Source organism: Coccinella septempunctata, chromosome 3, assembly GCF_907165205.1.
Source record: "Coccinella septempunctata chromosome 3, icCocSept1.1, whole genome shotgun sequence".
Lineage (NCBI taxonomy): Eukaryota > Metazoa > Arthropoda > Insecta > Coleoptera > Coccinellidae > Coccinella > Coccinella septempunctata.
The window spans coordinates 30,525,689-30,543,320 of NC_058191.1; the positions used below are offsets into that span (position 1 = coordinate 30,525,689).

At 34.1% G+C, this 17,632-nt stretch overlaps 1 protein-coding gene across 1 annotated transcript; it reads right to left on the reverse strand.

The window, feature by feature from the left end:
* LOC123309674 (potassium voltage-gated channel subfamily KQT member 1-like) lies at positions 1-9,455 on the reverse strand. The gene is made up of 4 exons (XM_044892887.1): positions 9,418-9,455; positions 3,176-3,280; positions 1,479-1,668; positions 1-110 (listed from the first exon to the last, which is right to left on the reverse strand). Exons 1-4 carry the CDS (start codon positions 9,452-9,454, stop codon positions 59-61), a joined length of 384 nt encoding a protein of 127 aa, XP_044748822.1. The 5' UTR covers position 9,455; the 3' UTR covers positions 1-58.
* Between the last annotated feature and the right edge of the window lie 8,177 nt (positions 9,456-17,632).

A 17,632-nucleotide genomic window follows, 5' to 3' on the forward strand; every position in this document is an offset into this window, starting at 1 on the left:
CCTGGCATTACTGATTGAATGTAAATGACCGCAGGATATTCTCCTGGCGCTGACATGGTCATATTATATGTTGATTCTCCTCCATTTGAAATAGAATAGCTCCGTATACGCTGTAACAGAATAATTAACTTTGGTTCCGGTTGTGTTGTATGTCGTTAATTGATAATGAATGTAGGATTCCCTGACTGTGCCGAATATACCTAAACCCACGAATTAAAAATATGAATTTTTAATATAGACTTTGTGCGTTGTATGAAGATTGAAATTTATAATTCGTCATTTAGTAAATACAACATCTACACAAGTAGATTATATTGATGAAAAATTCGGTATACTCGACCCCTTGGTATTTTCTATTTCCCTTTCAAACTTATTAATGTGGCAGTTCATAATCACCAAACACATTACTACACGTGTATGGACATTCTTAATCATAAATATTACTCCTGCCATGTTTGTGGTTTTTGTACTTCTGATCATCAATTATATTTTTTATGGATGATCATTTGTTTTTCTCGATCCACAGAAGTGATTAGTCCGAATGGAATGTAATTAATTGGAAGCTTTTACGAAGGAACAAGGAATAAAAAATGTTATAGGTAGCTTAGACTGATATTTCCGTATGCGTTTTTCCGAATTAGAGAGTCAACTATCATTCGAAAAAGTAGGTTTATGTAGCGTCAGGAATTCATATACAAAAAAACGATGTATTCTTAACCTCTATATATCTGAAAGCAGAAGTACCCGAAAGATCAGGACAAGGGCGCTTACTTCACAATTTTTCTATGATGTACCAAAGAATCCAGGAAATGTACATGCATTATACGCAGATAACATCGAGAGGAAAAGCTTCTGCGAGGTGCAATAGATGCACACTGGTTTGTTATAAGTTTGTTAGCAACAGACAGATTGAAATGTGAAATGGAAACTATCGAAGATCTTATGAACAGAAAAAACGAGAAAATCATGAACTTTAGCAGCCTGGTGAACTATGGACTGAAAGAATAAGGACTTACAGAAGGAGACTGGGAAGGAGAATGCCAATTGAAGAGAAAGTGAAATAAGAACGGAGAAAGATCTCCAGAAGTGACAAAAAAAGGAATAAACGCTTACACGATAGTGAGCAAGAAGAAATGAACCGATCAAGAGACTGAAGGGCTATACGTAGATACCTAAAAGCTAAAAAAAAAAGCAGGTTAGGTTTAGTGGGTATACGAACTCAAGAATGTTAGGACTCTGACTCTACCACTGTTTCCCCTGCTATTTCCATAAGCCAACCAGAGGAACTCTGTTCCAATTATAAAAATTGACAGTAAGCCGACACAATCCATTCCATAGAATACTTTATTGATTGATGTAGTTATCTACTTTGAAAAGAGTTCAATTCTTGAAAAACTAGAATAGCGTTCTGAAATAATCAATAAGGATTTCCATAATTTTTCTACGATTTATAACTAATGAAGTATGAATGTACTTACACTATAAAGTGATATACAAAACATTTCCAATTATCTGGTCTCTCCAGAAAATTGTAAACCTGACCTTGAAAAGTAGCCTTTCCTGCTATCTTTCGATGCTGATGCAGCGCGTAACGGGCGGCGCGTCCCCATTTTGGTGGACTCTCCAGAAGAAGAGATGAAGCTGGATGCAGACAACAAGGCGTGGGTGCTGCAGAATTACATATGTTCATGTAAATTTTGAAATTTAAAGTGATTAAGTATATTGTAGGCAAGAAACTATGTTGGACGCCAGTATAATTTTCAAAAACAAATTATAGACATCTTGGCTTCTAGTAGCATTAAATTGGGTCAGTCACTTCCACATCAGGTGAAATGCGTTGCTCGAAACTATGATAATCGACTTTAGATGGCCTCCTCTTCAACTATACAAGAAAATTGTTCCAAATTTTATGATGAATTTCAAATCTGCATTCGAGAAAAATCAGGAACTTTTGAGTTCAAACCAGATAGACAAACACTCACATTATAAGTTGACGATGTGGATCAATCTCGTATTTGGATTGATGTTGTGGTCATCTGAATCATTTAACGCGATAAAATAAAAACAAATATTTTCATAGTGTTGATATTGCTTGAATGTTGTCTGTTGAATAATTTCTATGATCTAATATCAAAATACCAAATATTTCCTTCTTATATCGTATATTTTAAGATATTTACTTGTCCAATTTATTATAATTTCGTCTCCGCCACTCTATTATTGAGTTAATAGTAAAGGTATTTCTCATAACATAAAAAGTGATATCTGTTGAATTCGGAAATACACCTTTTACCTTCATGTTATTCTTCGATCCGCTGAATCAAAACTGTTTAAAAAGTGGCTGCCCTTTATAAAGTCACATCACTTCTAACAGTCTAGAAGAATTTGATATGAAGAATCATCATGAATCTCTTGCATTTCCAGGAAAATTTATTTTAAAACTGGATGTATAGATTTCAAAGTAGCCCAGAGGGGAAATTGAAAACTTTTCTGGATGGTTAACAAGCAGTATCGATCGTCTGCTCTAACCAATTATTCCTTTATCTGAAAGATTGCTGAATTCAGGAGTCAGAATAGTGGTAATTGAAAACCGACCCCATATTCTCGGTATAAACGGCAACTGAACAGTAGGATGATTTTGAAAGTGTTGGTTTCTGGCTAGATAAATGTTTCTATTTTTCCGTAGAGTTCGTATAGATATAAAGAGTCCTTCATGACTAGCTGAGTTGACTGGAAGGTCTGTTCTAGTCTATTTATATATATATCTACAATATACAACTTATAAGGAGCTATCAATTAATTGTTTAATGAAATCCAGTTCAAAATTATTGTATCAAGTATTTGAGGCAGTCAAAATGTTGATATACCAAAAGAAATAAGAACCATATATTTATATTTTTATTTATTTATATTTTATTTAATTATACAGAGCTTTGACAATCAATATCAGATTGCGATATAAAGGTTAACGTCAGTTTAACAAAGGTGAGATTGTCAACGATCACAGAGCATGTGTTACATCTAAGATCTGAGTGAAGTTTTTATTATTTTGCATCGCCTTTGTCATGTGTTACGCTACCAAAGTAGCGTAGAACTGACAAGGTCATATATGACAAAGACGATTATCAGTTTGTGGTGAAGAATCCTTGACTCATTTTTGACAAATTATACTCACCATTGCCGGTATCCAAGGATGTTTCCAAGAGACTAACTGACAGAGGACTAGGCTGAGGCGAAGATGGAGATACATCTACTATGGTGACTGACAACTGTGGTCTTCCTGTAATCAGAATTTCAAAAGAAAGAAACAGTCTCAGTTCCGACCTCATATTGGTTTATTACTTTTCTTCCTGTCTAGATTACAGAAAAATCACCATTTGACCTTGATAAAGTTATCAAGGTATCAAAACCATGTTTAATTGTGAGAATTTGGTTCAAAATAAAGTAAAACTTCTTACCCTTTCAAGTAAATATAGAATATACAATTCTGTTTATTGGGTATTTTAACAAGACTTGTACATCTACATGTATATATCGATACCAAAAAAATTAAGTGTCAGAATCGAATGCCATTCAACTATTATTCTAGTATACGCCAATTTCGAAGATTTTACCAATTCAACAACGTTGACACGATCATTTCATAAGCATGAATCCGAGTGGTTGAAAAAGTAACTGCTTGGGATCATTCCATCATGTACAAGCTTTTTTTGGAAATGTTAAAAATTTATTATACGATACCTCTTGCGATCCTACAATATCTGACGCAGAATTTAGTGCTATAAAACTTTTTTATAATTGATTATTCGACAGTCGGGTGTCCTAGGACGATATAAACGAAAAATCTCAGAAGCACTTCTCCTGGGATCACATTTATAGACGCCAAAAGTTGAGCTCAGTTCTGCCCAAAGGGAAAACCTAGTAAAGTTTTATTAGTTATGTTATGAAGCCATTGAAACAATAAAAGCTTCTGTGGGAATTAAATTCGTCTGAATCCCAATTCATCTGCATATTTGTATACAGAATTCTGCAATCATATTGGTTGTTCCCATAAATATTATCGGTTGCTTGTCCGGACACCCTGTATATACCGAAGTAAAGAGGTCAAACTTATCGATTATATGCACAATTCGGTATATTGGCTATAAAAAAGTCAGGGGTTGAGGCTTGGCGTGATATATCGTTAGTTAAATATTCAATTATCCTACTTGCAGACTTCACAATTGCTCGAAGAGTTAAAAACTATATGCGTATGTTTATATCCCTATATCTGATTCTAATTCTGCTCATTCCGGACATTCCATAATAACGAGCGTTAAAAATATTCTAATAATAATATAATAATAATAATATTTTATTTACAAATGCATACATAGGTAAGTACCCCTAAAATACACTTATAAATTTTTGTCGTCAAAATTACACGACTTGTCAAAAAAGGCATGTATAAACAGCTCAAAATAGTACAACAACAACATTCAAAGACTAACATAAGGCAAACCACAAAATAGGTCAAGACATGAATTCTTCCAGGCTATATAATGTCCGCTCCAGTAGCAGTTTTTTCACCATTTTGCTGAATTTTGATTCGTTGAAGCTTTTAACATCTTCAGGCAGTCTATTATAAAGTTTAAGCGCTGTATAGTTTGTTCCCTGTTGTGTTCTCTTTATCCTAGCCAGTGGAACTGTGAATTGGTTTCTTTTCCTTGTACCGTATGAGTGAACCTGTGAGTTGGTCGGAAATTTATGTCGATTCCGGTGAACGTACTTCACAGCGGCGAGGATGAAAGCTGATATACACGTAAGTATTCCCTCTCTCCTGAAGATGTCTCGACAACTCTCTCTTTGGCCCATGCCAAATATAGCTCTTATGGCTTTTTTCTGTTTTATTAGAATTTTCTGAGCCGCGCTGCTGTGTCCCCATACGATTATCCCATAAGTCATCTGTGAATGGAACGTAGAGTAGTAGGTCAGTTTGGCTATCTTCACAGTGGAAATCATTTTCATTCTCTTAATCAGATATATAGAAGATGACAGTTTACCGCACAGCTCCTCAATATGGTCGTTCCAACTTAAAGAAGATTGAAAAGTTACGCCAAGATAAGAGAGTGAATCATTGTTATGTTCCCTACTACTCAATAGTAATCTTTGTGTTTTATTTTCGTTCAGCAGTAGACCATTTGACGCGAACCATGTCCGAGCCTCCGAGAGTGTTGCCGCTGTCTTAAGCTCAAGTTGGTCCTTAGTTCTTGAACTATTCATGAAAGCAATATCGTCAGCATAACTGCATTCTTTATCCGATGTAAGATTTACGTGTAAGTCGTTTGTATATATTATAAATAATATTGGGCCAAGAATGGAACCTTGAGGTACTCCCGTAGTAATTTCTTTCATGTTAGAAATAACATTGTCCCATTTTACTACTTGATATCTCTGCTTCAGGTATGAGGTTAAAATGTTGTACGCCTTGCCTCGCACACCGAAATACCAAAGCTTACTCAGCAGAATCTCATGACAGACGCTGTCAAAAGCCTTGCTGAGGTCCACGCACGTAAGCTCCACATCCTCCCGCTTATTGAATGCCTCAGCCACCGCATCAAGCATCTCAGCCATCGCCGTACTTGTCGACCTGCGTTCTCTGAACCCGTGCTGTGAATCATGCAAAACCAAATACTTGTCAAGAAAACTCACCAATCGGTCCCTCAAGAGTAGCTCGAACAACTTTGATACCGCCGGCAACACAGAAATTGGACGATAATTTGAAGGCTCATCCGCAGACCCCTTCTTGTAGACGGGTGTAATAACTCCAACCTTCAGCTCATTCGGAAAGATCTCTTGTTCCATGCAGTCGTTAAGAATCTTGCAGAGTGGTTTCTTCATATGGGGTATTATTTGTTTCAGAAGGGACACTGACATACCGTAGAAGTCTTTAGTGTCCTTGCTCTTCAATCTTGATGATAATCTTTCAAGTTCGCACTCTGTCACTGGTTTCAGGTACATAGAACTGACGGAAGTGGTTTTCAAATTGTTTACCAACCTTCCTGAATCTTCTGGTGATGGATTCACAACACTTTGTATATGATCTCCAATAGAGGTGAAGTGGTTGTTTAAAGATTCCGCAGTTACTTTATTTAAATTATTTGGTTTCGTGTCCTTTTTTCTTACTTCCTGTTGTATCAATTTCCACATTTCTTGATGTTTATTTTTCGCTCTTTCTATTCTTCGGCAGTTTTTCAGCTTTACCCTGTTTACTATTTCAGTCTTCAGAGAAGTTTTCAATAATTTATAGAGCTCGTTACTGGCTTCGTCTTTTCGTATTTCATATATCGTTTTTGCTGCCTCCACTCTATTTTTCAGGGTAGAGATATCTCTTGAAATATGATATTTTTTTGTGTTGCGAATTTTATATTTTTTTTCAGGAAAATATCTTTCGTACAGGTTAATCAACTCATTATGGAATTTGCTATACTGAGTTGCGGCGTCGTTGTCGAATATTTGTTCCCAATTTATGGATTTGATACCCTCCATGAAACGATGAGTGTTTTTTTTATTCATCTGTCGTTTCACTTTATATTCAATTTGTTTTGTTTCAGGATTATCTGTGATTAACTTCAAAACTTGTGCCCTATGGTCAGACAGGAAAGGTTCATATGTAATAGCCACGTAATCAGTCTGTGATGCATTTGTGAAAATGTTATCTATACAGGAACTCGAGTGTTTATTGACACGTGATGGTTCTGTGAATATATACGTCATATTATACATTTTGAAAGTTTCGATGAGTTGCATCTTCTCTACAGATGATTTTCTGAAGTCAATGTTATAATCACCAGTTATCAATATTTTGTCATTTTCACATTGTTGAAGACATTCCTCAGATATCTGTTCGAGAACTGCCAAAAGATTGGAGAAATCTCCCTTTGGAGGCCTATAAAAAGATATGATGGTAGTCCTCACATGAGGCAATCTGACAGCCGCTATTTCAATTTCTTTTTCAATAGAAAGTTTTGTTATTGTTTCCAGTTCCTTGAAATATCTTCCACCCCTGACAAAAATTGCTGCACCTCCACCTTGGGACTTTCTGCGACAGAATGCGCTTGCCACACTGAAATCTCCCATTTTTATTCTCTCTAGTACACCCTGTGACATCCAATGTTCCGTGACACAAGCCACATCAATTTTTTTATCATTCGCAAAAAATACGAACTCATCTATTTTATTCGTTAGAGATTGCACATTTATATTAGTCAATGTAAGAGTCGATGCATGCATTATTTCCGAAAAAACGAGAAACGTCGAAGTGTTATACCACTTGGCCAGTTTTCACCCTTATATAATTCGTCAATCAAGTCCAGATCTCCACCGACCTTGAACGACCGACTGGTTGCTTCCGGTTTAGTCGGCAATGACTCTACAACAAAGATTTTCCCAGGGAATACTTGTTTCAGATGGTCTTGTATCATTTCAGAAGTGGTTCCCATCTCAATCTTACCGATACACAGCCATACCCTCTGTTTTATACTTGAAAAACTATCATTTACTTTCCTATTTCCTCCTGTACCCCGTATAATCTTATTACGAATTCGATTTTCCGTTTTATTGTATTTACTCTCATTCACTCCTACATCTGCAATGCATGAATTCGGTTTGTTATCGTCTTCATTAACAGCTGATCGTTTAGGATTTGTTATCAATTTCCATGAGTTCGTTGAACCGGAGTTGGTTTTCTCGGATGAAATATCAACACCTGTTAATTTGTTTTCTTTTATCACATTTTTTGAAGGTCTGCGTGCTACGTTCACAGATTGTTTTGGTTGAGATTCAGTCGGACAAACGTCTAGTGTTTTATCCTTTTCCAACACATTTATTTTAAATAATAGAAGATTATTTTTGTCTTCCATCTCATTTATAAGCTTTCTCAACAGGGAATTTTCTCTTGAAAGGGCTTCATTTTCTTTCGTTAAATCGGATATTACTCGTTCATTTGTTTTCTCCACTTCACTCAAGTTTATCAACTTTGTCTCGGTCTCAGGCATCGAATTTGTACCTTCCGCATAATCACTTTTGAGGTTAGTCAATCGTTCCTTCGGTTCACAGCATACAATTCTGAAGTCGTCAAGTCTTTCAATATCACTGTAATATTTCAGGCACCCTGGATGCATTACTATTCCACACTTAATACATTGTAGTCCATTATTTGGAATATTATGACACTTTTTACACTTTTTTGCCGGAAGTTCATATAAACACGTCTTATTCGCGACCATCTTGAAATAGTCTCTCTACTTCAAGTAGACTGCAAAATAGGTCAATATAGCCAGGATCAGATCCAAGGATTTTCGTCTTATCTCAACCGATTCTCCACAATAATATTTGAAACTTAATAATAAATATGAATTTGAAATTCAGATATCACAATGAGAAATGCTTCAATCAGGTGTTACACCTGATTATGATCTCTTAGGACAAAACTTTAGCGGGATCTTAGAGTGAAAAAAATGGTTTGAATGATCTGCTTCATTATTAGATTCAGAGCAGAGTAAAGAACAATGTCATAAGGAACTGTGACAAAGAATTCTTCATGTGGTGAGAAATATCAACTCATTCTAATCTGAAGGTTTATAAACGAAATTCATTCAGATACTTAATTTCCATTGAGATTAAATCAACGAATGTTAAGATCTGAATCGTGTATTAACAGTTAATTGAACGTTTCCAAACTTCTCTTTCTACTCTGCTTGATAAATGCAATATGCGGTTCCTGCAAACTGATAGTTTGGAGCATTTGCTCCAAATTGGATTGAACCAATTGTTTCCTGTCAGGTAGCGCTAGGGTATACCCCAGCCCTCTCAAACAGAGGGCTAAACAGAGGGTATACCCACAGCCATAGCTGTGAATGAATATATTCATTCATATTGTATGATAATAAATTAATAATAATAATTCAATATGTATAAGGATAACAATACTTGTTCAAATTGAAAAAAAAGAGAATGATACGAAAAATTTAGTGATTCTAGTACGACAAATCAATAATTGGTCACCAAATTTCATCGATATGATACAAAACTGATTAGTATCTCTAATTGAGAACAGTCCTTAGTCATTATCTATTCGTTTTAGGGCAGTCCAGCGTATTATCTCCTAATTAAAATGCTTTATATTGCAATGAATGAATTTAATCAGTTTGCTGGAATACTCGATTATGTAACAGCAGTAACTAAACTCTGAAGCAAAATAATATTATCAATAGAAACAGCTCAGTTCGAGCGTATAATCAGAATTGGATTACCGATGTTCATTACACGAGTACTTAATAAATGAATTAATTCTTTTTGTATCGTTTCTGAAATTATTGGAATGGAATGTGTATTGGATTCCAGGAAAATTGAATTTGAAGAAATATATAGGCTCACCTGCACTAAGAAGTTTCTGTTGTTCATCCAAGGCCATTTCTGCTGAGACTCAGCTTATATCCTCTATCTGCAACAAAATGTGTATAACTTTTTCTCTATTGTGAAATCCAAAATGTGTATAAAAAAAATGACACCGGTGACATGAATCAGGATCATTTGCGCTGCATTCAACTTCATATCCATCCCAATTATTTTCAGAAATACAAATGCGATTTAACTTGAGTGTTGAAAAATGTTTTGGAGCTTCGTGAGAAATTTGACTGCCATTGTAGAATTCCGCCTAATTCTATTCCTAGAATGATTGTGGAGATGCAGAATTTATTTGATTTATTTTTTTATTTTCTAGTGATATGCTCCCCACGAAATTTAGCGCCTTGGCGTACTCTGCAATTATCTATTTGATTTCAATTAAATGGTGTCGGCAATTTTCTCAATATTGAGGGAAAAATTTAAGATAACCTCGAAACCGTAAGCTGCATAATACACATTCTCTTTCTACTTCGAAAATTTGAGGTTTCTATGTTTTTCTTTTGCAAAAAAAATTCTGATAGATATGTATACAGACTGAGTAGAAATTAGCGCACAAAATTGGATTCTACTTCACTTTAACCTCCTAAATTCTTCTCTACTCTACTCCACTATACTATCCTCTACTCAATTTCACTCGACAACACTCTCGTCTTCTCTCCTCAACTCCGTTCTACCCAGTCCAACTCTTCTCCTCTACTCCACTCTACTCGAATTTACAATACTTTCACTCTACTCTGCTATAGATATTTTAATTTACTCTACCCTCTCCAACTCTTCGCCACTCTACTATATTCTAGTCTACTATATTCTACCCTACTGTGTTCTACTCTACTCTACTCTACCCTACTCTATTCCTGAGGTCGATGACATACATACTTTATGGGAGCTTGATGCATCTATATTTTAGATAATACTTACAAAACTGTAAAGTGTTATCGAAAATATGGTCTCAATTCCAAAAATTTATGAACATGTAATTGAAACATATTTCATCTAGCTTATCTCTCAATCATCCAATAATAATAGTCATCTAATAAAAATAGAGTTGATTGAGACACCCCTTCACTGACTACATCATCCTCGGTAACAAAAGGTGTGTAAATTTATGACACATTGAGTTAGTATTGCCACTAAAATATTATTCAACAACACTTCATCCCTTGTAGAGAAGGTGCATGACATAGAAATCATACATAGAAAATTGCGTACTTAACTTAAAATAAAAAATTTCTAGCATTTTTCTACAAATATTAGTGAATACAAACCAAAATAATGTGTTTGGCGCCATACTTTTTACTGACTCCAGATCTGATTTTCTTATTGTTATTAACAAATGGATTGAATTGTACTTAAATGTGTGACAGCTTCTCATGGATATCTGCTTCTTCAAATGTTTCACCTCCACAACAAAGAACATCAGAACAACATTTTCACAAGATTTTTTATGACGCATACGTAATAAGATCCAGTGAAATACAGGGCCTTAATAAATTATTGAGAATTGAAGTTGGCGTCAATTCTATATTTAATTCAGAAGCCATTAGTTAGGCACAGTACAAAATAATTTAGAAGTTGTATGTGATGTTACAATCAACCTACAACCTACAATTCCATATATAGCTTTTGTTCATCTTCAAAGGTAATAAATTTACAACTAGTATCTTTTACAACTCCACTGGAATTGCCAAATAACTGTGTCGAGAAAAGTTTGGTTAACCAATTTCATGAACAAGTGTGACTATTTTTTTATTTTCAGATAGTATACCATTGTTCATATTTATTTCGACGAATATAATGAATATGAATATCATTCTTAAATTTTCGATGTAGGGGATTGAAGTCTATAAAAAGTTTCAAGAATAATGCTTGCTCCGTCCAAAATATACTTTAATCATTATTTATTATCCTGAGTTCGTTTTTGAATTAGGCCAAAATAACGCAGAAGTTGGGCCAAGTAATAACTGATAGTAATTAATATAGTTCAGTTTGTCGTGAATGTCAAAATAATGATGGTATCTTATTCCTCTGGGGTATAATAATAACCTCGCTTCTGGACCCATTTATTATTCTGATGAAGCCGTACACATTGGAACAAGAAGTAATATAGGATTATATAAGCTGAGTGGGATCCGAAATGTACATCCAACGAACGGGGTAATCGAAGCAGGCTGCAATATCCTCGCGGTTGAGAGATATCAGAAAATAGAACCGCAATAGTGGGAGAAAAATCTGTGATCTGATCGAATTTGAAATATTTCATCACGAAAATTTTTTCTCAAAATAAGACCACAGTTATAAACCGTGAAATGAAAGAACGCAAGATAATGAGGCAGAAATCTCTAAAAAAATTACATTTCCACTATGGTAATAGTTTTTTGTAGTTTCTTGAGAAAGGCCAACAGCTCTCAGGCTCCATTCTTCGATAACATGAAGCACTTTGTTGTGACTTGGAATGAAACTCTTGTTAGAATGTTCTTATCAAAAGTAGAAATGAACTCAAATACTTCTAACTGGGCAAAAATTATTCTTCTTCCTATCGTATCGACTTACATTATATAGAACTAGAGGAACAATTAGATACTTGATTTTGACCTTCACATAAGGTCCTTTCGATTGTATAGGAAGTGTAGCACTTTTCTACACTCGGTGTAATTTACACTAGATTTTAGTATTCGTTTGCTGATTGGATTTACACCAGTGTAGAGGAGGTGTAGTTTATCCACACCTAGTCAAAGGAGGTGCAATATTAGTGTTCTATAGTGTGAAATGCAAAATTTGATGTTAATATCACGGACGTAAAGTTTGCGCAACTACACTGAAAATCAGCTGATTTCAAGTGGAGTGTATATTACACTATACCAAGAAAAAGACAGAAGGACCTATAATTGAAGTTGCTATGGTGACAGCAATAAACGTGTGTCGATTAAAAACTCATCTTAATCCCATATTTATACATATATAGGGCGAGTCTTTGACTCGTTCAAATATTTCAACAGTATAGATTCTTGAGGTAAAAGAAAAACTTTTTTCGCTTACCATTTTTTCCGATTCGGCTCTGATAAAAAGCTATAGCTATTTCAAGTTTTCAAAATGTGATGTGTCACCTCGGAAAAATAAAATTACCTTCAGAGTAACTAGCTACATCTGTGGTACTTCACATCTGTGGATCTTTTAACCAGAGTTGTATTCAGCCAAAGTACTCAATTTTTCAAATTTCACAGATTTTTTAACATCAAATTACTAGAAAACGGCGCTCTATACGAGAAAATATGAAGAATACTTTTATTTCATAAAATGTTCAAATAATATTCGTAGCTTTCACTTTAGTTTCAAGAGTTGGGTTCTTTGAATTTTTCGTATTTTTATGGTACGTAATGGTCATAATGAGAAAACTGGGTGGATATATCAAAAATTAACATTTCTTATGGTTTTTCAACAGCCTGTATCTTTTAAACCGAACCGATTAGAATCTACTGTTGAAATATTTGTAAGAGTCGAATACTCACTCTGTATAATACAGGGTGATTCAAAAGTCCAAATCATAAATTTAGGAATTTCGGTTCAAATTTTGTTTCTATCTCAAATCTATCCGGAGATACTCAATTTTTTTATTTCATTTTTTTATCCTAACCGAGTTGGGATACTGAGCTTTTGACTCATGGAAGACAGTTTACTCAGGGGAAACATTTCATAACTTGCCAAAAGGTAGTTCGAACAAAAGGTGTTGATTGCTGTGAGGCAAATATGTATCGACAACTTTGAAGTAATTTTTCTCAAAACCGGTACTTCCTAGCGGCTTTTGAGAAGAGTATACCTTCCTCATTGGTGTAGACGAAACTGTGGCTTTGTAGGAACTAAAGAAAAAACATGAAAATATTGGAATCCTGTGGATACGTTATCCTCCAAAGTTCTGAAGCTATGACCTAGACTTTTGACTTACCTTGTATATGAAAATGACCAATTATTAAGGGCCTTTTTTGCCAGAATTTGCGGGTTTTCGTTTGAGTTAATGGGAACTGTCCTTTTCTGAATTCTGATAAACAAGTAGATATATTTTTATTAATGGTGTACTGTCCTCATTTCACACAAACTTTCTGATCTATATTGTGGATGATAATGATACCCAATGAATAATGAATTCTTATTGACGAAACCATTACCGTTCTGTTTCTTGCGAGGGAATTATTAGTTTCACAGTTGTAGGAAAAATACGATCATTATGTTTTAACATCGGGATAACGTGTTTAACAAATTTTTCTGAACACGTAGATACCTTAATATATTTAATTTGTTGGTGAAAAGTGCAGCATACACAACATGTAACATGTATTATGCTCTCCGTAGTTATAAGAGATATGAAAAACATTTGGCATAATAATGGCACCTTGAGGCACTTACCCCGTTTAACACCCTGCGTTACAACCACTCCAAAACAAGAAATACTAATGGCAATCCCTATTGGTGATATATTTGACAGCTGGAATATAATGTTTACGAGTGATACAAGAAAATGCTTGAAAAAATGTAAATATTCGCAATATTAACATATGACAATAAACCAAAAAAATTACTCACCTTGTCCGTTCATCATTATAGAGTATTTTTTTCGAGCACCTATTAATTATGTAGATTTCCAAAGTAAGGGTTGCCATTAAAATTTCTTGTGTGGGCGGTGCCCAGGGCGTTGCTCAAATGCTATTGAAACATTTTACCTGTTTTTTTATTCCTCTTATAACTAACTAACTCTGGAGATATGAGAATTGCCAGTTTTTTTGAAGATGAAGAACAAAAAAGCTCCCAGACATTTTGGTATTAAATGCATTCCTCACGTTATATTTCGATATACAGAATATACTTTTGCGCACAGAAAAACTTCTCTATGTCTAATATCTTATATTTTATTTCCATGTGAGGTCATATTCTGGTTTTTCACAGGACAATTCACTATCCACGTTCCTATTGTCCTGTGGAAAACTGTATATCTAACTTCTATATGTGAACTGATTTAAAAGATTTAGGCTCTATTTGAAGAGCATTAATCTCCTAAACAGATGAAAATAACTCATTAAATGTTAAATTGAAAACTCATTGGCTTTATGTAACAAAACCTCAATACAATAGCATTCGATGCTATTTTGCATATTACAATTCTTTAAATTGAAACAAAAACGTGGCCGCGTGCCTTCGTCTTCTCCTATCCGAGTGTCCATCGAATACATTTTTAGCCGTTTCATTTTGGGAAATGTGCCCATTAGCCGGCTAAAGATGAAATTTCCTGACGCAAATGGAGACTTTATCGAACTTTAGCCGGTCCTCGAATATTAACCTAATTTAGGCTAATGTTGAGTTTATGCTCACACCTATCTTTAGCCGTAACATATAAGTACACGAGTACATTTAATCATCTGGGTTTTGTGTTGAAAATTTATCAAAAAATGGTTAATGCGATATAAAAAATCAATAAAATCCATTACTTATGATGGAAAACAAAATGTATGTCTCATGTGGAAAAATCAATTTTCATAAAACGTTCCATGGGAAATGACACTAATTTAATTTACTGAGTGATTCCAGAGCAACATGCTCCTAAGGAATTAGATGAGGCACTAAATCGGACAGCTGGGAACAATATATTTCACAATTTACGCAAAGCGTCCATCACTGTTATGACCATCTTTTAAAATAATGGTTCACGAACTATCTTCCAGAAAAGTGGAGTTAGAAGGTTCAGCAAATTAATTTTTCTCCTGACTACATCCAAGCAATAAATTCAGAATGAAAAATGTATTACTGCACAAGCGTATATGACAATGATATTTACTAAACGAGTTTAAAAAGAGCTTTGAAATTTACGAGAATAGATTACATACGCAACTTTCTCTATTCTGAACTTTCATTAGTAGGTATTTATTTATGGAGTAATGTTCTGAAATTGTTTAATATCTTTTTGATGTGACACTTTTTTTCAAGAGAAAATATTAATGCAATAATGCAATCAATAACAATATTTCAATGCCCAATCCTGATGGCGTTTTATATTTGTAAAACTAGTGCGGTGCGATTACACATTTTGATGTCACTACACTCATTCCAAAAGTTCTGCATCTAGTTCTACCAATGGAATTCGCTGATATAGAAAATTTCATTAGAAAAATTGGTTCGCCTTGAGTGCATATTATAATAAGAGAGCAATAATTTCAAGATAACTCATATTCGGCGTCCTTTGATACAGTGCAGCACTAGTTTTACCAGTCGAAAACGCAGTGAATTTTCTTATTATATATACCGTATTCGGTATACTCTCTTTTTTTCACGCACTTTTAATTTTATTCATTTACTTATTCATTTATGCAATAAACGGTTTTTACAGAGATTTGCTGTAAATATATGACATCGCACCTATGCTTAATTGTTACCGCACAAATAATCTCATAATCTATGTTATTTCTTCTATTAATACAAACCTATTATAATATTTTTTATTTCTAATTCTCAATTGTGGAATTCAATATTATTCAATTATCGATGTATTCAAAAAGTTCACTGAAATTGTTGTTCCTGTTACAAATAAGTGTTTGGAGATGGCCCATTATTCATTATTAAATCATAATGAAATGGACCTGTTTCATTCCTCAGATTCCAATTATTAATTTATATCTACAGCTCTTGAACTTAATAAGCTCTTACTTTCACTTAAAATCATTTCGAAACGTATAGTTTCGATGCGCTTTGAGCTATAATAATTATTCTGAAAATGATCTCGGATTATTGACGTGAAATAATTGCTGATGGAAAATTTATTGTGAATGGTATTAGGTTCTTTCGGTCGTCTTGGTTTATGTTTTTCAAAGTTTCGACAAGCAATCGCCAAACGTTCTCAGGGATTATATTATTTTGGGATGAATATGCTAAGACTATCAAATTTCTCCGAATGAGGGGGAACTGAATAGATAAATTCTGCACAAATTAGTACTCTCAAGGTCAAAGATAGCTGAGCAACGGTTAGCGGTTCCCGAAGACGTTTTAATTGCTAATAATTAAATAATTTAACTTGATTCACAACAGAAAAGGGTTGATACTATTATAGTACAATATAGTACTATATATACTACAGGTGTGAGTCTTTGACTTCAACAGAAGATTCCTGTCAAAACGAACACTTTTTCTTTTTACCATTTTTCTAATTCGACAAGATTGAAAAGATACGGGCTGTTTAAACAAAAAATGTAATTTTCAAATGATCCTTTCGAATAGAATGACCAAACTCCCAAAAGTAAGTTGAACGCTCACTGAGGAATATTTGCCATTTTGAAAAAAAAAGTTATTCCTCATATCATTTTCTAGTATAATGCGCCTCTTTCGAGTAATTTGATATTCAAAAATAAAAAATATTTGTGAAATTCAAAAGAATGGCTACATTGGCTGCATACAACCCTGTTTACAGAATCGCCTTCAAAACATAACATATTTTAGATTTGTAATGTCGTACATCTAGCTTTTTATTCTGAAGGGAATTTTGCTTTCATTAGAAGTGTTTTCTTCGTTCGTGTCAACTTATCGAAGAAGAAGAACATTTGAACCTTGTTTTAATATGGTTACTCACGAAATGTAATACACAACTATAATAAATGATTATATATTTAAGAATATCGGAGCTAATATGGGTATTTGCAAGATGAATGACTTATTATTATAGAAAATTAAGTAGAAACCAAGACAACAATATTTATCCCCAACGAAATTTCGGTAACTCATTTATTTTTTACCAAAAATACCAGTAAAATGAACTTTCGATGAATAAACAATCAATGAAAGGATTTTTCAAATTTCTGCTAACAGTTCCTAGTTCCTACAATTAAAAACTGAAAGAAATAGGCTGAAGTAAGACTATCTTTCCGAACCAGTCTCGAAAACTCGAATCGCTGTACTAATTGGACACAGAAAACTTAGTTCATGTTTTTTCTTGGATAATAAGGTTTTTGAACTAGAGTAGACCTTGGTGAACAAATGCAATTGCTACTTTATTTCTAATGTCTATCTTCAAAGAACAAGCCTAAATAGACTAGTTATTCTATGACTCCTTCTACAGTCTACAGTGTTTCTTTTTCTTACTCAAACCCTAAGAAGAATGAAAAGTGAAATGCATAGAATAATTACCGTCGAAGAAAACCGTATCTCAAATAAA

Excerpts from the sequence above, each read along its gene's own strand:
- LOC123309674 (XM_044892887.1), bottom strand. The coding sequence starts at position 9,454 with ATGGCCTTGGATGAACAACAGAAACTTCTTAGTGCAG. Across the intron at positions 3,281-9,417 it reads ACAGAAACTTCTTAGTGCAG|GAAGACCACAGTTGTCAGTC; the intron begins GTGAGCCTATAT and ends TTCTGATTACAG. Across the intron at positions 111-1,478 it reads TTTGTATATCACTTTATAGT|CGTATACGGAGCTATTCTAT; the intron begins GTAAGTACATTC and ends ATTCTGTTACAG.